Genomic DNA, 24,908 nt, shown 5'->3' on the forward strand with positions numbered 1-24,908 from the left:
GAATTAATTTCTAATTAAAATCAGTAAAATTACAAGAAGTATTTTCTGTAATTCATGTTATTAAAAAGTAAATCTTAAGAAGTCGTTTTCATTTAAAGTAAACTGTTTTTAAATTTTATATCTTTTTCTTATGTGGTTAAAAAAAAAATATTTTCTCTGTAGAATGCAAATAAAAAAAAAAGTAGTGCAAATAGACTAGATTATTTTGATATAAGCATATATGAATAAGGTGAGGCATGCTGCAAATAATTTTAAAATATGCATCTGACTACGTTTCACAAATAGTTTTATTCTCAAAAATAAATAAAACAGATTCTCTCAAAACCCGACAACTAGATACAATTCAAGACATATTTAAAGGAAAAAATACATAAATATATTTCTTTCTGAAACTTGATCAAAATATGTTCAATATTTACAGATTTAATTTAGACATGTCACATTCGAGGCAGTTTCACAGTGGCATTGTTGTAAAAAAGCTAATCGAAAGTTTAAATATTATACTATGAAAGTCTATGGCCAAGAGAATCGATTTTAAAAAGATTCTCTATGATGAAAATGACTGCAAGATGCACTTTCACCAAAGAAAATAAAACAGCTTATTATTTATATAAAATTGTAGAAATTTCTAGATAACTATTTGTTCGAAAGGACTTCTATAATGCAAAATGTATATATGAATTATTATTCTTTTTAGCAAATCAACAGTAGGAACAAGAACGAAAGTGTATATTTTTTTTAAATTCAACATCTAAAGCATTCTAAGAGGATGCATTTACCTTCTTAATTTAATACATTTCTGAATTAATCTGTATAGTGTTCTCTTGGCCACAGAAAACAGCATCACAACTCATAAAAAAAACATTTTTCTACATTTTTTACAACTTCAAAGGAAATACTCCATATATTTACATATACTCTCAACAAATTTATATATTGTCAAAAATAATTTATCAGATTCTCCTTGCAACCTTTTTAAATAAAATTCTCTCCAAAAACAGAATATACAACACTGAGTATTAGATATCCTGATATGCATAAATAAAGTTTTAAAAAAAAGAACTGAGTAAATTACATCACATAACTTGACATGAAAGTATGAAAAGTGCACAACCATATCATTATGTAATTAAAATTCTCTCCCGATAGAAATACTCATTTTTATATATTCAAAAACAAAGTTATGTACAAAAACACTAAAGCAATACAAGTCGTCACAACACATAACAGGCACAATAGAGCAAAAATAGATTTCCAAATTTTTAAAAATATACATGCGCACTCACACTAGAAAATGGATATAGAAAACTTTTGAAACACAATAATGTACACTAATGTATGATGATAAAGAATTTCAAAGTACTTGCATTCAATATGCAAATATATATATATCCATGTGTCTACAATCGCTCAAAAGACTTTTTCGTGCAGCTATGTTTGTAAATATCTGGAATGTAATGAAAATATTCACAAATGAGCATGACAGGAATCGAACCAAAATAAGCAACGTAGGTGTTAAAAGCAAGAACACCGATTCTATAACACTCAAACACCTTTTAAATAAAACAATCATACTTTCAAATCTTATCAACAAGTTGAAAATTTGCTATAAATAAAGCAACAAATACTGCAAGATATTGCACTGAAATAAAATAATTAATTCTTTGCTACTTATGTTTCAAATACTCAATAATTCATGGAAGGAAATTTATTTTTTAAAATTACATGATCTGACTTATACGGACCATAATAAAAGTACAATAAGCAGACTTAACAGTCCTTGCTGCACATTTAGCAAAATATATAATTTTTATTTTATTATTCTATACCGGAAGAAAAAAAAATTTCAGATAATTTATTTCAATGCAATAGTTGTATAATAAGTATTCACTAATCTTATAAGCAAATTCCCAAATGTTTCAAAGAATATTAGGAAACTACAATAAAATTTAACATATTATTTAACAAAAATATCACTTTATAAAACTTAGATACAGTTTACGTATATTGGCAAGTCTACTTCCTTAACTTTATTAAAATACTTTAATCAGATTTTTATTCTGTTATATATATAACAAGGAAAATTGGATACCTAATGAGCAAATACCAATCAATAATAGAATATCATTTTTCATTTGTTACCAAATAATTTTTTGATAAATAAATGCATATATATCTTTATTCATAAGGGTAATTCATACTACCCAAGAAAGTTTTGGGGTGTTATCAAAAGTTATCTGTTTAGCTCAATCTTTGTTTCACTTCTTAACACCTTCAGAAGTTATAGCACTCATACACAATAAATAACGCAGAATCACCGATTATATACAGATAAATTAGGTGAATGTGTTGTGGCAATGGACATCAAAAGTGGCAAATCGCTGACATCAACATTCAGTGCGCTTGCAATTCTTGCCTGGGGAACAGGAAACCGACAACTTCGAACGTAATCGGCCAAAGTCTGGCTGCGTGTGTAAAGTTCCTGTAGCCTATCTTCCAAATATATGATACACTAGAAAGAAAGAAAAAGCTATTAAGAAAGAAAAGCTTAAAAGCTATTATTAAGATGTTTCTACAGAAGAAATGGATTTTCTTAATTTAAAATAACTGAATAACTTTCTAGTTCATTTTTTTTAGCAATCGATTTTAAAAATTTAATAATTCCATATAAAATTAGTTTCTTTCATAAGAATTGCAATACATTGATTTGAAATTTTTATGCAAATTTTAATTAATGCTGTGATGTAAAATACGTTGACCGATGTTTAATAATTTCTGATAAATATAAAAATCTTTTCAGTTGTATACATATTTAATAAAAAGGTAGCTACAGAAACATTTTCAATATGCATTAAGCCATTGTACTTAAAGGAAAATATAAACTGGGTTATGAATAAATATTTTTCATAATTTTTTTTTTTTTAATTTTAAAAAATTCAAACATTTGGTTTGATTTTACCACACTTGGGAAATGGACGATTTTTCTCCTTGCCACTCCAAATCACACCTTGGTCAGTTTTATACTTTTGTTTAGAATAGTAAAGAACTAAGCATATTCTAGTGAATCTTATTAATAGCATTTTTTATAAAAAGTTTGATTTGGTAAAGTGGTATATTTATTGATAGAGCAATTTTTTTAACTGCAGGCCCATGTCAATTTCAAATAGTTTAGAAATTAGCTATTTATCATGATTCAAGTGGATGCTCTGTAGATATAAGCTATAATAAAAGTTTAAAATATTTAAATTTAAGCACAAATAGAAAATTTCTCCAAAAGACTTACAGATTCTGGAGGGATCCCTAATTCAACCATGTTCATGATGGAATCACAAATTCCACTCACTAAAGATGACATGGCAATTGTAGTTCCAAGATTTCCTGGAATTTCACATCCCATAAAATGGCTAGACAAAAGTTGAACCGTCCTACAAAAAAAAGTTTTGAAATAAGAAATTATTTTTTGAATTGTGTATGTCAAATTAACACAAGAATATAAATATGACAGAGTGTTTTTAAGCAACTGATTTTCAAAATTTTATAATTCTACAAAAAATCAATTTCTTTCATAAGAAATGTAAAAAACAAATCATTCAAAACTTCCATACATGTAATAGTGGAAACAATCAATTAACTGAAGCAAAAGAATATTTGATTAAGACTGCAGTGTTAAATACATTCGTCAATGTTTAATAATTTTAGATAATATATCATGATAAGCAAATATTTTCATGGTAGGGGGGAGCTTTTTATATTTTTGAGCACATATCTGCTAAATCTAGATACTACTCATATTTAAAATTATTGCATATATATATCGTAAACTAAATTTTAATCTCTTACATCAGTAAAGTTCTAAATAATGTTTTTGCTATTTACTGCAGTTTCATATTTCTAACTTGTTTTTTCACATGACTTGTATTTTAAAAAAGCAGAACTGAAAACTAATCTTCACCATTATTGATCCAGAAATTTTAAATATTAAAAAAGTCAAATTCAATACCAAACCAAACTAGCCCAAATACTTAAGAATCGTAAATTTTACATTATAAATTTAGCATGAATAAAATTATAACAAAAAAAAAAACTAAAAGATAGATACTGATGATGTGTCATCTCATGAATTGAATAAACCTAGATATAACTTAATGATCTTAAAAAACATTTAACTGGTAACAAAATCTACTTACGCATGCAAATAAAAAAAATGAATGTATGATGCAAGGAGAATGGATCATGGTTTTTGTAGTAATTTTAATCATATATTGTTCACTCATCTAAGTTTCTGAATTTATAATTACTCTTTTATGAAAATTCAATAAAAATTAAAAACTCAAATTTACAAGATCAGCTAAAAGTGCCAAATGTATAAAAAATTTCAGGATAATTCGATACATGTGATCAAAAAAATTATACCAAAAAGTTTATTGTTTTTTTAAATTTTATTCATACACTGTAATGGAACTATATTTTGTATAAATTTTAAATCTGAAGGAACTTTCTTAAAAGTTCCCAAAATGTTTAATTTTATAAATTAATATATAGTTAATAGTTTTTTAAGACTTAATCATCACCATATAAAAAAGAACATTCATGTGACATTTGTTTATATTGTTAAAATATTACTGATGTAACAGAACAAAATTTCAAACAGTGAAGAATCAACATATATAGTAAAACAAATACCATAAAAATTATTTTAAAATTCATATATCTTTATTTAATTTCAAATTGTAAGTTTGAGAATATTTGCATACTTTTGGATATCTATCACATATTTTTTACAGCATTTCAAAATCAAGAAAATTCCCTGAAGTTATTAACATTAACAGACTTTTATCAATGTAAATTTGTTCTTTCGCTAAAAAGTGAAATTTTATTGTTTAAAACAAGGGCAATGAAATTTTTGTTTCATGATTAAACAATATATTATGTTTCCAGGTTTTTAAATTTTTCTTCTGTCTTTGTTTATTTGCTCAACGCAATTTTCATGATATTTTGTTAATTCTAAAAATTTTATGTTTTTCATGATTAAGTTAAATAATGCTACTGAGTCGCTAATCTATAAATTTTGAGTCATGCCTCCCAAGAAACATGCTTCCTTTAATAAATCTTCAGTTGTAAATAGAATACAAACTATAAATAGAATAAAAAAGAAAATATCGGGCAAGTGATGAAAGGAAGGCAGATAAAAGACATCAAACATTGCACAGGAGAGACAAGTCAAACTACAAGAAACGCTTTAAAAAAATGCACATTTTAAGAAAATGAAGAGCAACAAGAAATACAAGTTCAGTCTGAAATTAGAAAGCAGGTCTCTTGTGCCTTGTATGTTATGATTTGAAGTAAGAATGCATATAGCTAATTCCAACTGCGCTTTTGGATCTGACAGCATTATATGTATAGGATTGATTTGCATTAGCTGGCTATGATACATAAAAAGCCTCAACAATCACTTGGCATATAATGGAGTATTAAATAAATACAAGTGTCTCTACTTTTAGAATCACTTGACAAATTAAAAAAAGCTATCAAACAGGTAAGTTTGGAGAATTTTATTTCAACTATAAAGGATTCAAAGATGATTTATATTTATTGGAGAAGTTATAGACACAATATTTGGAGGGTAAGGGGAGGGGGGTTTATGAACGATTCTATAATATTACCAGCTAGTTGCTTATAAACTGAAATATATAGTAGGTGAAAAAAAGGTTGAAATTTTATCAAGATTCATATCAATGTGGGAGTAAAAATACTGAATTTTGATTTAAAAAAATTAAATCTTTCACAATGTGAAACCGAATTTGTTTCACAGTCAAAAGTGATTTGATGGCAAATCTTTATTTAAAAGAAAGTGCGATTGAACATCAATGTAATTGTGACTCTACTGAACATATCAATTGCAGATTAATGCATAAATAATAAAAAATAAATATATTAATTATTTCTATCATAACATACCAGTTATCTGTATCTGCAACAATGCATAATGCTTCTGAGGCAGGTTCACCCAATATATGAATCTAAATTAATTAAAACAAAATCGATTATAAAAGCATATAAATTAAAAATTCTAATAGTAGACAGTTTTTATAACAGACCAAATAACAAACATCAATATTCAAATAATAAAACTGCGACTTACTTGGGTTTTCCGAAGAAGATCCCTTTGAATTTCATCTTCTCGAATTGGCCCACATATGCCTTGCAAGCAGAAATCTGATGAATAATGATCTGAAACATCTGCCATAAGTGACCAGCCTAAACTCTTGTAAGGAGATGGCTCCATATCTTCTCCGAGTTGCTGAAGCCTGAAAAATGCATGTCATTATTACAATAATTTTTGCATAAAAATTTAAGACTATTCTCAACATTTTTAAAGCAGTTGGAAATATAATGATTTAGAGTACTATTGACAAATTTGTTATAAAAATAGTTGAACATGAAATTTACACCTAGATTACAAAAAAATTTTGATTTTGACTTTAAAAATAACTAAATACATTAAATAAAAAATACAATTTTATATTTCGAAAATTTGCTGATTATAAACAATGTTTCAAAAGTATGAACATTATTCATGCTTTCATCACAATTATGCTCTTCATAACAATATAAAAAGCACAAAAATTACAACTTTTTTCACAAACCAGAAAGCTTTGTATGTTTGAGTATACAGTAATACATGTGGTACAGTGAATATCATTACAAAGGAGAGGGGACTAATGTTCCTTTAACTCTTTAAGCATTGTATTTATCTTTTCTTTTAATTTTACAATATTCAATACTTTTCCTTAAACCACTTGTCAGCTCTGCTTCTTTGCCAATTTTTCACTTCTCCTTCCCAATCCTTCAACTCCACTTTGAAACCATTTTTTTTTTAATTGATCAAAAAAGTTTTTTTTTAATGTTTAAATGTCTTTTTCTTCCAATATCTTTTAATTTCAAGCAAGATAAGTCACTTTATTTTGTCTTAAACCTGCTACAAATAATTTTGTCTATTTTCCAATTTTAAAGTAGTTTGAATTTTTTGAATATTTCAAATATTAAATTATAGTTTGTTGTATATAAAAGGCTGTTCTTTCAGGCATTTTGATCTTCATCATAAAAGTCTTTTTTTTTTTTTTTTTTTTTTTTTTTTTTTTTAATATGTCACAATTTACAAATTGTTTGTCAATCTATAAACATTAGCATGTTGAAAAACTGAGAGATAGAAGATTTGCCAGTTAAAATAGAATATCTTATTAGCACATCATTTCATTTTAAAATAATAATTTTCAAAAAAAACTAACAAAAGTCAGAAAATGTAAATTATTAAGTTATTAATATACAATTATCAAACTGCATTAAAGCATATTCAGCACAGTACAAATCCTGAGTTCATCATGTTCTAATTTATAGCTATGAATGGATTCATTCCACAAAAAGGTTCCTTTTAGAAGTATAAAAATACTCACCCTGGAAGAGGCATTCCATCACATCCTTCTGGACACCAGTTTTCCAGTCGCTTCAGCATCTCACTCAAGTGGTTGTCACGACTTGGACTGTGCGGTTCTTCCATACTGTGGTAACCTTCTTCAATAGATTCACACTCTTTCACTTTGGAACAGGAAAGTGTAGTATCTTTGGTACATAAAATGCTACACTGCTGATCATCAGCAGAAAGGTAATCTTTACTACTAGAACCTGCCTTTGATTTAGAAGATCGACAAACACAGTTCTGGTTATCTTTTGCACAAACTGTTCTTGTTGAAGGATCATTCTCCTTTCCTTCTTTCATGGCACACACACTAGAGTTTGTATTTCCAATCTCCAAGCAACAGTTTGAAGGCTGCTCTTTAAGAGCTTGGCGCTTTGAAGGGTTTATGACCTCCATTTTCTCCTCAAGGCTCATGTAGCCCAAACTGTCCAATGCAGAAGGCTTCACTGACTCATAGGGGCCATTAGGAACTAATACAGAATGGGTAGTAATACTAGGATTTTCCTCTGGAGTCCTATCCTCAGTTGGAGTTATGGTTAGGTCACAGGTATCTTTAGAGGAATGGGAGGCACAATCGGCATCGAGGGAGGCAGTGTTTGTTTGAGGTAAAAGCAAGTTTTGTGGAAGACAAACTTCAGAGACAATTGTAGGAGGAGAGAGTTTCTCAGTTGTGGTACTACAACTGCTAGCAGTTGATATTGTGACTTTGGTGTCGGTCTTCAAGGCATTGCAAGACACTGGAAGAGTTGGTGACCTTCAAAGAAGTAAATGTTGTGAAACTTAATGAATATTATCATATATTAAGGCTGCAATACATGGATACATAAATTATATTATCTAAAATATTCCTATGCTAATTCAAAATATTATAATATTGTATCCATCAGATATATAATAAAACAGACTCTAACTTTGTTCACAAAGTATTTCTACATTATTCTTGTTCTCAATACTGGATTAAATAAGGGATAAAACTTTAAAGCACCTAAAATAAATCTTTTTCAAAGTTGAAGGTGAGTTGGATACACATCAAGAATTCCAACAAATAAATAAAGATAAGCACAACTGAAATAAGAAAAATTGCAGAGAGAGACAGAAAGGAAGTGTGAAAGTTAAAACAGCTGATACTGCCAACAAGATCTGAAACAAGTTAAAAGTGTTCACCCAATTTCCAGTTCATAATAGAAACAGTTTAACAGCTCTTGGAAATTTTATTTATGCTTTCTACCTCCTTCAAACATTAACATTTAAATACAATTCCTTAAAAATTAGGATCATCCATAAAAATAAGAAAATTCTCAAAAAAATCAGGATTAGCAATTATTTAATTTTAGAAAAATACCCTTTCACATTCAAAGAACAGATTCCTTCAATATTTTTTTTTTTATTATTATTCCTGGGTTTCTATACATAAATATTACTAAATATAGCCTGCATTCCACTAGGAATTTCATATTCTTCATAAATTATACATTAAATAACACATGTATATGATTTAATAAAAATTGTAGCAATTTCAATTCCTGATAGTTAAAATATGAATCTTTTGATAACAAAGTTGGTTATTTTCATTGACTAATTAAAATTCTCCAATAATTTTTGACAAATTTATGTAAAATATATTAATTTCTATGATACTGATGGATATCATGATAAATCTAGGAAAATCTTTATGTAAAATATATTAATTTCTATGATACTGATGGATATCATGATAAATCTAGGAAAATCTGTAAACTTTTATCTACAGGAGGGAGGGGGTAACAAGAACAAATATCTTGAAGACAAGAACAAACATATGATATCCTGATTAATACAAAAAGTACCCACATGAAGAACATACCACCTAAATCTTCAAATTACACTTAATGCATAGCTACATTAATACAAGTATTTCAAATACAGTCAGATGTTGTGTCAGAACTTTTGCCAGAAAGGAGGAAAAAACTAACTTGGTAACACTGTAGTATATTATGTTTTATTTTTAAGTGGGCAACTCACCTAGCACTTAGGCAATCATTCTCAGAACAAAATTCTTCTGCTCTATCAAATTCTTTTTGGCAGATGTCACTACAGCGAATGAAATAGCTGAGGACTCTTAAAAAATTTTGGATTACTTCTCTCTTTTGCCCTCTTATAACAGTTTTTGTCAGCCGAAGTGGAACCCCAAGAGCTCCATACAAATCACTGGAAATAAAATTACATATTAGATTTTCAACTAATTTTTAGAGGAAAAAGCAATGCATTTTTATGAATTTTCTTTGTAACAACAAAATAAAAATAATTCATTATAATATTAAAAATGTATGAATTTAATTTGACATCTTCAAAGAAGACTTTATTTATAAATTACGAGAATTTGTAATGAATTGATCTTAAACTTTCTCTTTCAATTCCACAGTTAATAATATGGTTAAATAAATAATGTAATTTTGTATTTATATAGTACAGCTAATAATTTATATAGCATTTCTGAAAACTATAAATCTGGTTTTCTCTTTGAAATTATATAACTATGTAGATAAAACTTTAACATAAAATTTTGAACACTGAGCAAACAAATCTTAACTATTTATCATAATATTAATATAAAAAATATATTGCATAATGATATATAAAGCAGCAGTAAATTTAAATATTAGTGTTTAGTGACAGGATAATATTATTCAAAATTATTTACCTTAATTGCACCCACAAAGGATTATAAGGTCTTGACTTAGCTAACAAATCCACCTAGAAAACAATATACATATATTTTAATTTCACACAGTTAGCCCTCATATTCTCAAAATACAAATCTATAAGTATATAATCTGTCAAAAAATAAATGTGTGCTACCTACTTATACTGAACTTAGAATATTAGGAGACTAAAACATGATTTTAAAAAAAATAAGAAAAACTGAAAATACTATTCTTCATTTATAATTTAATGCAATTTTGAAAACACAGTACTTGCATACATATTACAAAAAATCAATAAATTTTATAGTATTGGCAGTTTGTAATTAAAAGTACTACATTTTAGCATATGATGTGCAGAAAAAGAGTACATATAAGTATAAAAGAGTACATATGCTAAAGATCTACATTCTATACTCCAAATCTTTCTTCCATTTCTCATTCTTAACTTACAGCTGCTAACTTCTTTTTTCCAATCTTCTGATGACACTTAGTCTGTTTATCATGAAAGAAGATCCAGGTATAGGAATATTTATTAGAAATAAATTAGTTTTTGATCTTACATTTTCTTATTAGAATTTTTGATGACAAAAAGAGTAAAAAGAGGCATTACTGAAAAGAAAGTATTTTATTTTAAAAAAGTATTTACCCAATATGGTACATGCTTATGACTGGACTGAGTAGACTGTATTTTAGAGTCAGTAGGAATAACAGAAGGAACCCATGATAAATGATGAGTAAGTACAGCTGTTAACAGAGTACTCACAAAGCTAAAATATTGAAAATATATTTCAAAATTTGCATTAACTCTAAAAAAAAAAAATGTAAAACAATTTCCTTAGATAACCTTAAATACAATAACATTTAATATGCATTTATTTAAATAAAAATATTAATTATTTAGATAGTTTTTATATAAGTTTTCATGAAAATAATTACATTAATTTCTTGTCATGCCTGAATTGCATGTTTATTGATTTATTGTAGTTTTAAATTGGTTAAGCTAAAATTTAATCATTCAAGGATATATTTCAGTAGAAAAAAATAAGTGGAATCCATTAAAAAATGGAATATTTATTAGTAGAATCAATAAGACAAGACCCAAAACAGATGATTTTATCTAATTAGAATGTAAAGAACACTTGTATGTTGAGTTAAAATATAAATCTGTCTGAAAGTCATAAAGTATAATGATTGGATGTATTAATGTGTTAAAATTTTCCTATTACATTTTATTTAAAATGAAAATTTTAATGCAACAGAAAAAAAATTATTTAAATGCCAATCTAAATGTAATTTCTTTTTCAAATATAATAAACTAATTTTTGTAAAAAAAAAAAAAAAAGTATGTTCTATACTTTATGCAGATAAAATAAAATTAAAATAACAAAATAGTAAACATTATCCTTAAATTAAGTTTAAATGTAAATAGTGTTAAATAAGCATCTTCAACATGAAGTTTAAACACTTACAAATTTGTTTCCTTTTTATCAAACTGCCTCAAAAGTTTAGAGAATCTTTCCAAGAATGCATAACTTAAATGACGATGATTAGGAGATGAGATTATGGTAAGCCACTCTGGATTCTGCAGGCGAGGGGCAGTGAACAAGTCATGTAAGCATCTTTGGAATAGTTTGGAGCCCTTCAATGAATAAATATACAATAATTAGAAAAAAGCTCAAACTTTATACAAGCCTCCTTAGATCTATAAAATTTAAAAGAAAACTTACTTCAAACATTAAATGTACAAAAATTCTTCGATTAATGTATCCTCGGATAACTGTGTCTTTTAGTTCCATTAAATGACCTTCAATTAGCGATATGTGAGTGAAGAAGAAATCCGTGAAATGCCTAAAATGATTACAAATATTTCATTTGAGTAAAATAGATCAAGTTTGAAGCACTACTGTTCTACATTATATTTTTTTAAAAAAATTACAAATTTTCTATTAAACTTGAATAGCAAAGAATATCCATATTGACAATTTGAAATAAGTAGCCAGTAGCAAAAACTAGTACAATGAAACATTAAAAACATTGCACAAATTCCAAAATAAAATATTGTTTTAACCATAAAAATAGGAAATAAAAAATAACATATAATAAATTATAATACAGAGCATATAGAGGGGGAAAAAAAAGGAGGTGGGATTACTATAAAAGAATAACAAATCATGAGCTATACAGACAATTCATGGAACATTTTGCTATCAAGCCCATATCGATTAATTATTATTACTTATAAGGTACTGTAAAGTTTTGTTTTGTTTAAATGCAGAAATGCCCAAAACTTACTTGTTTTCAGGGCTGTTTTCATCTTCTTTCAAATTAATAACAATAGACAATCCAAGCTTGATCCTCTCTTGTTTTTGCCTTTGATTTCCCGATGTGCCATACTAAATATAAGAGATTACAGTATTATAAATAAATAATAATTTTTAAAGCAAGCTTTTAAAAATACATGTTAACTGATAAATATATTCACATTACAAAAAAAACAAAAAAAACTTTTAGATAAACTAAAAGTTTGGAATCAATGGACAAGAAATATTCTGATAGTAAGGAAATAACACTTTTAATAATGAAGAAAGTGAGCATGTATCTGTCTGTAAAACTGTTAAGATTATCAAAACCAAAATTTCTAAATTTGGCACAAATGTATTTTGGAGGGGACAATATGCACTTCTTCACCAACTTCCTTCCCCTTTTACTTTTCATCCCCTTCACCAACTTGGTTTCACACAGGATTTTTTCCCCTCTCTTTTCTAGAATACATTTCCCTTTTATTTGACAGAATAAATAATAAATCTTCTTGAAATTGCCTTTTTTTAAATTTCTATTTCTTGGTAATATTAAATGATTAAAAAAACGTGTTTAATTTTTTCACATATTTCTAATTGTTTAAAACATCATAATGAATACTAAAGGCTTAATAATATCAAGTATTCCAGATTTGATCTATTATTTTGCTCAATTGATGAACAAAAACAAACTATTTTCTTCACTGGCTACAAATCAGAACTTTCTTTTTAAACATAACTGGTAATTACTTTTAATTCTCCTACTTGCTGCAGAATTTTAACTTCATTGCATTTAAGACCTTATTTTATCTTCTCCTCTTAGACATAATAATTACAAAGTAATGAAATTAAATTCTTAGTCTTTACAAAACTTCTAGACATCCTATTATTCTTTCCTTAAAATTTTATTATTATATGAATATGAATTTCTAATGATTTTCTAAAGTTTTACTCTTATTTATTGTAAATTAGCATTCAGACGTTAACTGGACATAATTATTTCCCATTTTAGTATTCCAAAAGCACACTTTGGAAGGTATAACAGTTTAAACAATTCCCGTTTTCAATATTCATAATCGTCCATTTAATCACATAATAAAGATAACTTTAAATATTTGCACTTGTTTTAATAATTTTACAAGTAGGAAAGAATAATTTCAGAATATTAGCATCTCTGAAATAAAAATTAACCAAGGTGCAACATTTTTTAAAAATCCCTTTTTTTTCACAATGCATTTGGTGTACAAATAAAGTAGATCAGAAATGCTAAGATTATACCATATAAATTGAAACAATACTTACTACTGGTTCATTGGGTGTCATTTCATGAGATTTTGATAAACCCATTTCTATACTAGTTGCTTTGTTCCTTAAAATCCGCCTCTGCAAACTGTTATAACTACTGGAACGTGGAAGACCTGCTGTGGGACGTTCAGGAGAAAGATGAGTTGTAGGAAGACTGCTATGACCATCATGAGATTGGAGGGAATCTGGAAAGAAAAAGAAAAAGCATCTGAAAAAAACTGATAATATTTGAGCATTTCTTTCTTCTTCTTTTTTTTTTTTTAATATTTTAAACAAAAAAAAAGTTATATATCCATTACCTGAATCGCTATCCCTTGATTCAATATAATGACCAGATAAACGACTAGGTACATTGACAGGAACACTATGAGCTAATTGAGGAGACAAAACATAAGAAATTAATTCAGTGCCAATAAAAATAATGTCATTCACTTAATGTAAAAAATAAAAAAAAATTATATACCTAAATGATCATTTTTTTCTGCAGATTTGTCAATATTTACTTCAACAGATGAATTCCAAGTTCCAGATTCTTCAGTTTCATTCTCACTAAATACAGAACAAAATAAATTAATGCAATTAGTTACTTAAAAAAATTCTTTATTACTAACCGCACAATTATTTATCTTAAATTCATTTTATCCAAAACCTTATACAAAAAAAAAAATTTATTCTTTTAGAATGCAGAAAATTTCTAAATTATTTAAAAGACATTTAAGTGAAAATTAGTCAAAATTACATCTGTCATCTTTAATTATTAATATGTTGGCAATGATTATTGTTTCATGTTAGAAAATCTTTACATAAAATATAATTCAAACTATACACACAAGCATTTCAAATATGTAATATTCAGTCATACTTAGAAGTTACAAACAGATTTCAACTAAAATATCAATTTCAGAAGAAAAATAAAATTGCTCAAGGACAATTCTTTGAACTGGTTTTCATCTATTGTTATTGTTTATTATTATTATTTATTCAATAACCTGAAATTTTAAAACATTTACGAGTTTCAGAATATCTGATTTGTTTTTGTTTTTTCCCTTGTAGAGGAAAATAAAAAGGATTAGGTTGAATTTATTACCATGATGAATTAAATGTAATTTAAATATTAAAAAAAATGTCTGCAAACAAACAATACCAAAAATGATGGTGTTTCTAATAAGTATATCTTAACATTTTAATTAAGCAAATAAAATAAATGGTACTATTAAATATGCTACAATCTAATGTAATTTTGCTATTTTAAGTGATTACAATACCAACCCATTTCGAGAACTTGGAGGAAGAAGCGGTGCAGGAAAGACAACACTAAGCATTATCTGTGATGGTGACCTGTAAAAAAAAATAGTTTTTGAATTGAAGAGGAATTACATAATGGTGGGAAAGAAAAACACCAAATAAAACTGAAATATAGTTAGATAATTTTTAGAGTTCAAATTCAAACTTGCATTCTTTATACACAGAAATTGGCATTTAAAAAACATTTCTGCACTGCTCATAATTTACATATTAATTGATTTTATCAATTTAATTTATTAAATAACTATTGAAAATCTTCAAGGAAGAACCTTAGTTTTTCAATACGACTAATTGTATTTTAGAGATTGCAATCAGCAAATTAGATTGAAGATAATTTTTTTTGATGGATTATGGCTTTCTCGCACAAATATTAAAATAAATTTGGAATGGTCATCTGATCTTTTAAGAATATTACACAAAAAGTAAGAAATTAAAAAAAATAATTTAGAAAACAAATTGATTGTGGAATAAAAAACAAATGAAAAATATATCACTAATAAAAAGCATAATATATTATTACCTAATAGTATGAATTTTCATTGTAGTGCCATGATACGATATAGATACAGCTCCAAAGATCATTTCTCTCAAGAGTGACTGATCTGGATTAGATTTATGCCACTATAAACGAGAGGAAAAAGTTAATCACAGTGATCCAAGAAAATAAAATTCAGAATTTGGGTTTCAGAAAACAATTTTAAATACATACAAATAAAAAAGTACTACATTTGTAAAAAATGTTAATGCCTAATTTTTTTAAAAAATAGGTGTAATTTTTTTTTAATTACACTGAAAATAGTACAATTAAAGTTTCAAAATGTACAATAACAGTACTTGAAGTTCCTGACTAAATTTATCACAATAATCAATATTTATAAATACATAAAAACTTACTTCGTAAACATATTCTCTGCTTTGGTTCTCATTTAACTTAAATGATTTTTCAATACTACTTTCTTGCCTTCTCCTGACATTGGCTCCAGTAGGAGGCTTCCCAAGGGAGGGGGATGCCAAAGGATCCCGCTTCCGTACTGCCTTTGAATCAAATAAAAGTTTTCTGTCCTGCCCATTGACTTCTCGAAATAGTAGAACACGGACTTGATTGGCACTATCAAATTCTGGAGGCTTAACCCTGAAAGCAAAGTCAAAATTTAACCAAATAGAAAAATATATTAACTTTAAAAAACTAAATTTCAAACCAAAAAAAATTATGAGTTACTAAGCATTAATTGATGTTTTAAATTAAAGATTATAAAAAGCAATAATATTTTTACATGGATATCGAATTAAGCACCAGCTCATGGCTGCAATGCTGAAAGGGGTGCTGGAAGAATCAGTTTAAAAAAAATTATTAACCTCGTTGTAGAATATATAAATTCTCAAATTCGATAACTTATAAAAAGTCACAATATTAACACATTATTAAGAAAAAGCAACTCGATTGATGACAACAAAACAACAAAAATGATTGATGACAACAAAAATTTGTTGATGACTAATTTTAGGAAATTTTCCAACTGCTTTGTCATGTCCACATTCGCCTTACAATATTTATGAACTTGAGCAGCTATTTAATTAACATAGTTTACACACATAGATTCTGTACAATCATGATTTATAATATTATATTATATATATATATTTGTTGCGGATTTCTTCCTCACCGCCGGGTTCGCTTGGATAGTGGTACAGGTCTCCATTCGATCTTCGGTGTTTTCTTCTTCCACTTGGCTTTCAATTCTTCATATCTCATTTCTGACACCAAATTGTTACGGATTTTCTCACCGCCGCAGGGTTCGTTTAGATCTGTGCCTCCTTTCCTAATTTGAGATATTTTTCTCTAATTTCTAAAACACTTTTGAGATATTATTCTCTAATTTTGTTGGACAGATGTGGGCGAGTTTACAGGGAGATTTGCTTCTTCAACAATAACATCGAGCGGATATCCCCAAACGGGTCCATGCTAATCTTCTCTGTGTCGTTCCAATTTTAGTATATGTACTCGCTTCGGCCAGTAACATTGAACCAGATGGAACCTCACCTGATTTCAAGAATCTCTGACCAGTCCATAGTTCTCATAGGAGTATTTATAAAATGTTTTAGAATCTTCTTCATATGTCGTTTTGTTCTATTAGCAGCACCATTCCAGATTTTACCTTTTAACTTGGTTTGTCTCAAAATTAGAGAATAATATCTCGAAAGCGTCTCTGATTAGGAAAGGAGGCACAGATCTAAACGAACCTTGTGCCGGTAAGAAAATCCGTAACAATATGTATATATATCACAATAAAAATTTTATCTAATGTAAATCATCACATTTTGATTAATTTAATGATGAGGTGAAACTAAACTGGACTGTTTACTAAAAAAAATAAAATCTAAGAGTGCTAAATGCTTGAATCCATCACTGATTATTTTCTGTTAGAAATAAATTTTTGTATTCTTAAAAATAAATAAATAAAGTGGCAATTCACTTTATTTTTTAATTACTATGCAAACTAGATATGACTGAATAGTAACGAAATGAAATGGGAAACTATCTACTAAGTTTGTAATGAAATGGCAAACAATCTACTTTCTATATTATATGTTCTCCAAGAACATAATTCTGCCATATAAGCTAAAGACGTGAATGTCTTAAAAATGCAAATTTCATTTTCAAAGATTTATAATTATTAAAAACCTTAATTCAATTTTAACAGCTTATTCAGCTTAAAGAAATTATTTCTATCTAAAAACACACCTTTTTAAAATAATTTTTTTAAGCAGCAGAAATGATTCAATAATAATAATAACAGATCATATCATTATCAGAGAGCTTAAAATATGGCTTTACTAATTAAATATTTACTCTAAAGTTCATTTCAAAATGTTCAGTAGCAACGTATTGAAAAGTACATATTTCTGCTCTTTTTTTCTTTTTTATGATAATTATTTAAATCTAAATCTTTAAAACTACATACAATGTAACTATTACAAAGTAAAATTTCAAAAGGAATAAATATTTTAAACCACTTTTTCCTAAAAGTTTCCCTTATAAAGGCAAAATTTTATGTCAAAATCATTGTATATAGACAAATAATTTTTCAAAAATACACTTTTCCGAAACATTTAATTCAATGAATATTAAACTCATAAATCCTCCCGCTTTATATTTAAGATAAATGCAATTAAATCTTGGTATATTCAAATAAGCATGCATCTTATAAGATTAATACCGTATAAAATCCTATATTACTATCTGAAAATTCAACATTATAAAAATAGAAGTTCCATTCATTCTAACAATTTAGGTAACTAGAATTTAAACAGATTAAATGTTTAATAAAACCTGTTTAAACATTTAGTCGAACTAATTAGAAAACAATCTATACCCCCCCCCCCTTCTTTTCAAAAACAATTCCACATAAAGAAAAGATCTCTTTAAAAAAAAACTAATCCAGATTCAAAAAAAAAAAAAAAAAATGTGCACTGATTTATAATATGAACGAATGCATAGAAATAAATTATCGATAAAAGATGCCGCGAATGAAATAAAATAAAAACTTATAAGCTAATTGCATCTTTCAAAACTAGAATTAATCTACAGAGTAATGCAGTAAGAAATCGGAAACCAGTCACGATTTCAAAACAGACATCATTTCATTCATAATAATGTATTACATTCATTAAAGATATCATTCATGTATTCATCTTTTGCAACCGGGAATCTCGAAACAAGAAAAAGAAAGCTAACTCTATACCTATTTATTCTAGTATTGAAGGAACAGATTGAAAGACCTTCACCTGATAACGCCTGTCAAAGACATAATAAGCGTTGGAGGGAAAAAAATAATAAGGGAAGTAGGTTTAGATATAGCTAAGGGCTGATTACGATGTTCGAAACGAAGTTAAAATCAAATGATGGATCAACATAAATCGGTGCAAAATGAGAAGAAAACATTTTCAAGATGACCCCACACGAAATAGTTGTTCATGGAACAGGACAAGGTTTCAAAACCATCGAGCACTTTAATTAGGTCATGCAAATTTTTTCTGAAAAGGAAATACCAGTTATGACGTTAACAGACATTGGTCAATCGACTCTTAACAGGACTCGTTTTAACTAAAAACTGACCAACAATCAAGTTGAACAGATCAATAAAAAAAAAAAAAAAAAAAAAAAAACAGAAACAACGGTAAGTTGACAGAATATGAAAATAATATTTTCGTATTCAATAATAACCAAAATAAGAAGTTAATTTCGCGTCCACACACACACACAGAAGTAATTAAACAAATGTCACAATTAACTAATAAATAAATGTTAGAATCAAATGATAAACAGATACCAACTCGACCTTCCCGGAAGTCCTATTACGTAATCAGCAGAACAGGGAGAATGTTTATTAAACTAAAGCATTTCGAAGAATGAAGAACTTCGATAAGCTTTAGTTTAACTAGACTTCTGTATAAACTGTACAGCATAATGTAACCGATTAACTTTTAAAGAAAATTCAGTAAGCTACTTTATATGTGAAAATACACTTTTTTTTCTTCCGGAAAATATAAGACTATAATATTATATCAATTTAATTTAATAATGCAGCTAGTAACGTCACTTTCCAAAAGGTATTCAAAAGGAAGCGAAAAGAAATTAATAACCTTATTATAATTAATATTCATTAGTTATATTTAATCGTTTTATAGTTTAAAAAAACTCATATTAATATTTGTTTTGGTATAATCTAGATTTCATCATAACGAAAATATGTATCCTCTGTCGAATTTATTTACAAAAATAAGTCAATATAAGGCAAATTTTCACTATCTACGTCTAAAATCAATATACAACTATTAGGAAGCTTACAAGTTAAAACACCAGCTATTTGGAAAAAAATAAGACTTAAATACCGTTAAAGGTTTGATTCTTTTCAATACAGAGTTAATGGATACGAATTTCCGAAATGTAAAATGTGATCACATAGCAAAGATCCCCTTTGGATCACAAGAAAGCATCCAAAATAGCATCTTACATTCACAACGTAACTAGATTATGCCAATTTGATTCAATTCCAAATTCATTCAATTATGCTTTCAATTCATTAAATGATCTCTTTCTATTTTAACGAATCCAAAAATGCAAATTTCTTTAACATAACTCAAGCCCAACGTTAAAAATAATTCCATTTCTATTTTTAATACATTGCAAACATTTCATAAAAAAATTGGGAGATCTATTTACTAAGCTAAGTCATAAAAAAATATTTTGAATTTACTAAGGAAATCTTAATTTTTTTAAAAGAAGATTCGAATCTTTAACAAGAAACATTGTAGAATAATATTATTCCAGGTATTTTTTTTTCTTATTTTTAAAATTTATTCTAAATCACATAGTAGAAATAATGCGTACAAAAAAATATACCATCGCAGCACGCAAATACAAAGGTAATAATTAAAACAATGAAAAGTTTTACAGTGAAATATAATTAAAATTCTTTAAAAATTTATTAAAACTATTAAGAAAAAAATTATGCGGATAAAAAGCTGGTTCTGATAAGCTCAAAAGCATACATTTAAAAATAGTTTTTTGGCAATAACACGCTTTGAAGTTGTTAAGGATAGTCATAAAATTAATTTTAATTAGAAATTTTAAAAAATAATACTCTAATAATAATAAGCTTTAAAGTTATTGGGCATAAACATAAAATTAATTTTTAATTAGAAATTTTGAAAAATCTTTTCTTATCAAGTATTAACAACAGTGAAGTAATTAGTGTTGTGGTGGTATGTAGATTATTATGATCCATGCAGGAAGCAACAGGACGAATGTTTTTAGGAACATTTCTTTTAATAATCACATTCACACACTAAACAAGCACAAAGACAAGACATTCACGCGCGCGGCTTCACAGTTCAGCATCACATCTCATTCTAATTACAATCGCAATGCACTATGGGATGACATATGGGATGGCCTAATCAGGCATCGCCATCTAGTATCCAAAAGAGAAGATAAGAGTAATGCAACTGCTACAGTGTCAAGTTTAATATCTTCCGATCCATGATACGCTTTGTACAGCGTTCTGAAACGATTTTTGCATCAAGCATTTTGAATGACGCAATTTGCAGATAACATACAAAACCAAGAAATATTTTATTCAAATCACTATACTGAATGGATTGAAAACAGCAATTACACTACCACACTATTTCAAAAACTGCATGACCAGAACACATATTTTTTAAAAAATCATTAAGTAAGAAACCATAAGTCATAATCATATATATCATCAAAAGAATGTCAATAGTATTTCCAGAAACAGACGCTTGAGCCTAAACGTCAACAAAATCGTGATCACCTTAAGAGTTAACATTTTTCAATGAACACAAAATTTTGGCGTTTCCGAAAAAAATTTCCAGGCTGTTATTGTTTGAAATACATACAAAAATAATAACTAATATCTATGAAATCAATATTTAAAAAAAAAAAAAAAAAAGATTTTAAATCTCAAATTGATTTCAATTCACGAAAGTGTTGCACCTATGTTAACAATAGAAATGAATGCGTGTATATGTTGGCGCTCTCCATACTAGACGGTTTGGCCTATAGGACCAAATTTGGCACATGTATAACCTAGAGATTGGGAACGTGCACTTCAAAGATTTTTTCTTTAAAATTTTAATTAATTAAAAACTAAGCTGAATTGTGATGTTTTCACGCGATAACATTAATGCAAAAAAACTAAATTTTACACCGTTTCAAAATTTTAAAAATTATTATTTTTCACGATACTTATTTAATAGTCGTGTGAATTTTTGCTGAATTTTGGCAATTGTTTCAAAATATTTTTTTGTCCGATTTCCAACGATTACTTGGTTGCCCATACGTTCAAAAAGTTTTCATTGTTTCATCAACTATTTGATAGGGTAATAAGGTTTTTGATACTGATAAGGTTTGATATATTTGATAAGGTTTTTCCCCTGTTGTTGAAAGCTAAAGAACAAGGTATCTGTTTAAAATATGTGTAGTTTACCCAAAAAATTAAAAAGTGAAAATGTCGTGAAATTTAGAAGCTAGATGACCTGGATATTCACATTTTTAATAGCGCCATGACGTCATGGGACTGATCTACATTAGAAGAGGTTCATGTACAGAATAAAGCATATGTAAGAAACATTAAAATAGTACAGCTTTAATGTCTGATAATTTGGTGGAATTCTTAGCGAACCAGCTGGTCACCAAAGGAGAATAAATTTTAAAAAAACGAAAGATTCACTCAATTGTGACTGAAATCGGGTGAGTAATGAAAATTTGAATATTACAAACTTTTAAAAACGCGCGATTTTAGGTCATTTCATTGATCGTATAAAAGAAGATAACCAATCAGCGCTTACAATTTTCCCAAGAATGATTGGTTTAAGATTATGATAGTGTAGATCGTTCTAAAACTGTTATACTCAACACTTTATAATTCGGTCAGATTGAATCACAAAATATACACTTTTTTTTTTTTTAAATTTAAAAGTTGGAATGTCAAGAATATTTCGCAGAATGATTTCTTAGAACCAAAAGACTATATAAAATGTAAACTTTTTTTTTTTAATATACTTATCGATCCAAACAAAATAAAATAGTATTTATTTTATTCGTTTAATCCTACATAAAATTAATCACTGAATTTTAAGAAGAAATAAAGAAATTTTTATTGAATTATTCTTCGAGGCATTGTAAAAATTACGGAAATTATTCTGTAAAACACATAAAACTTCAATGTCCGTTGATTCTGTTTTCTGTATTCATATTTTTATAGAAACATACTTGATTTCAGCTACAAAAAAAAAAAAAAAAAAAAAAAAAAAAAAAAAAAAGTATTAACTGAAGTTCAATGATTCCCAATTTAATTTAAAGCTCAAATGTTATTGGAACTGACAGAAGAACAGTGAGATAAATAGTACAATGAACGATTTTAAAAGCATTTAAAAATAATAAAAGTTTTATGACTATCAAAATTTGAAGCTGAAAAATATTTTGCTGAAGAAGCTATTAAGAGACCAAGTTACATTACAATTTTAGCGCGCATTAATCCTGGCAAACCAGATGATCCAAACCAAAACCAAAGGTGGCTAGTCTTTGATAAACTTGATAATTTCAATATTAAAAGCGATACTTTGATGTTGTAGTTACATAGTGACAATCATTGGATTTTCTATCTACATATAATAATTGATCCTAATGTTTATAGTTTAAATTAACGTTTTAAATTTTGTTGAAAATATCAAAGTAAATGGTAATTATTTATGACTGTAGTGTTAATAAAAAATTCAAACCAAAAATTTTAATTTTATTCAACCTTTAAGAAAAATGTTTACAAATCATCAAGACTGGTAATAAATCGATATAAACAGACCTCTTCATTATTCATTTAGGCCTCACGTGCTCTTCAGAACTCATTAATTGCAAAAATAATGATTCTTCGAAAAAAAATTTAAAAAATTAATTTGCATGTATACAGATTTGCGTGCAAAATCTTATTTATGTACAAGAACAATTTAAATATGTTTATATATAAAATATAATAAAACACAGAAGATATACCTAATCATGAAGAAATACAATTAGGTGAAACTATCTTAAATTATACTATTGCCTCTTTTTTAGATGCTATCAATAGAACGAAGATTCCATGGTATAACTGAACCTATTTTTGGCTCATCGCTTCAGAGTGTAAAAGCTAATAAAAAAGCATTTAGAAATGTGATTTTCAAGAATATGAACATCAACATCAGCTACAGAATAGTCGTAACATCATCAATATATGCCAGCAGCAGACTTGGAAACCTCCAATATTAGACAACAAAATTCCTTTTAAAATAGTAAATATCAGAGAAAGGAAGGCATTTAATTAGCACTCAGTAAAAACTAGATCGAAGATGTAACGATACTCATTGATTTTAGTCAAAATGCCAAGATGTGACAAAATAATAAAGCGAATTTGAAAAGCTATATTCATCAAATTTAATTATATTAGTACGCTTTTTTTGATCAAATCAAAATGACGAACAGATTTTTTGCGGTAGTAGTCTAGTGTTAAAATCGCGGCTTCGATATGGAATAGCATTCGATTCGAAATCCGATTCCAAGTATGCACGCCTGATGCACATTAAATATGACGTCATGGCCAAACGCTTTCCCGTTGGAGTATTTTGGAAGTTTGGTGAAGGGATGTCGATTTCATCATCTGGCCCGATTAAAAATTAACAGATTCATCCCAAAATAATCCTAGTGTTGTTTCCAAGGAGGACATTAATGCAACATAAAAAAAATCATATATACTAATTAATGAGAATATAAAATAGTTGGAGGTTTTATTGCCCATGCTTAAAAAAACTTGTCTCGAAGACATTTTTAAATACCATTTTTATAAGCAAATTTATACAAAATTCAACCATTAACAGAGAAAACTAGACCAGAATATTGTTCGCCATATTATCAAGTCCAATGGAATGAACAAGGAAATATTTCATATTTTGGCTGATAAGTAAAAAATAAGTCATCCATTGCAAGTAGTGGTTACACTAACAAAGTGACACTCATTTATTAGACTGTCCTTAAAATTCAGAGAAAAATCTCATCAAAAACGGATGTTATGAACAATACTGTGGAGTATTGTTCTAACAGGATACGAAAAGATCTTGCCATCTTATCATAATTAGTCTGATTACATGAAAACAATAGTCAAATTAGTGTTCGTAACAAGTGTGTCATTATGTACATTGCCATCTTTTCATTCATTAATTATCAACTTATCTTGTTTAATATCTTCATAACAGTTAGCAAATCTGTCATGATCATTTAAA

At 27.4% G+C, this 24,908-nt stretch overlaps 1 protein-coding gene across 2 annotated transcripts in view; it reads right to left on the minus strand.

The window, feature by feature from the left end:
• Positions 1 to 269: 269 nt before the first annotated feature.
• The window catches only part of LOC129963623 (folliculin-interacting protein 1-like), a 94,767-nt gene continuing 70,128 nt past the window's right edge, over positions 270 to 24,908 (minus strand). For both annotated transcript variants that reach the window (XM_056078116.1, XM_056078108.1), the window contains exons 2-18: positions 15,963 to 16,200; positions 15,589 to 15,689; positions 15,033 to 15,101; positions 14,227 to 14,312; positions 14,063 to 14,134; positions 13,761 to 13,948; positions 12,454 to 12,554; positions 11,889 to 12,009; positions 11,631 to 11,800; positions 10,808 to 10,928; positions 10,158 to 10,210; positions 9,479 to 9,664; positions 7,455 to 8,231; positions 6,143 to 6,308; positions 5,959 to 6,020; positions 3,284 to 3,425; positions 270 to 2,512 (exon numbers count right to left, since the gene is read on the minus strand). In XM_056078116.1, coding sequence (XP_055934091.1) covers positions 2,315 to 2,512; positions 3,284 to 3,425; positions 5,959 to 6,020; positions 6,143 to 6,308; positions 7,455 to 8,231; positions 9,479 to 9,664; positions 10,158 to 10,210; positions 10,808 to 10,928; positions 11,631 to 11,800; positions 11,889 to 12,009; positions 12,454 to 12,554; positions 13,761 to 13,948; positions 14,063 to 14,134; positions 14,227 to 14,312; positions 15,033 to 15,101; positions 15,589 to 15,689; positions 15,963 to 16,200 — 2,851 coding nt within the window. In that variant the 3' untranslated portion in view covers positions 270 to 2,314. The remainder of the gene's footprint in view (positions 2,513 to 3,283; positions 3,426 to 5,958; positions 6,021 to 6,142; positions 6,309 to 7,454; positions 8,232 to 9,478; positions 9,665 to 10,157; positions 10,211 to 10,807; positions 10,929 to 11,630; positions 11,801 to 11,888; positions 12,010 to 12,453; positions 12,555 to 13,760; positions 13,949 to 14,062; positions 14,135 to 14,226; positions 14,313 to 15,032; positions 15,102 to 15,588; positions 15,690 to 15,962; positions 16,201 to 24,908) is intronic.

The sequence above is a fragment of the Argiope bruennichi genome, chromosome 1 (genome assembly GCF_947563725.1).
Source record: "Argiope bruennichi chromosome 1, qqArgBrue1.1, whole genome shotgun sequence".
Classification (NCBI taxonomy): Eukaryota; Metazoa; Arthropoda; class Arachnida; order Araneae; family Araneidae; genus Argiope; species Argiope bruennichi.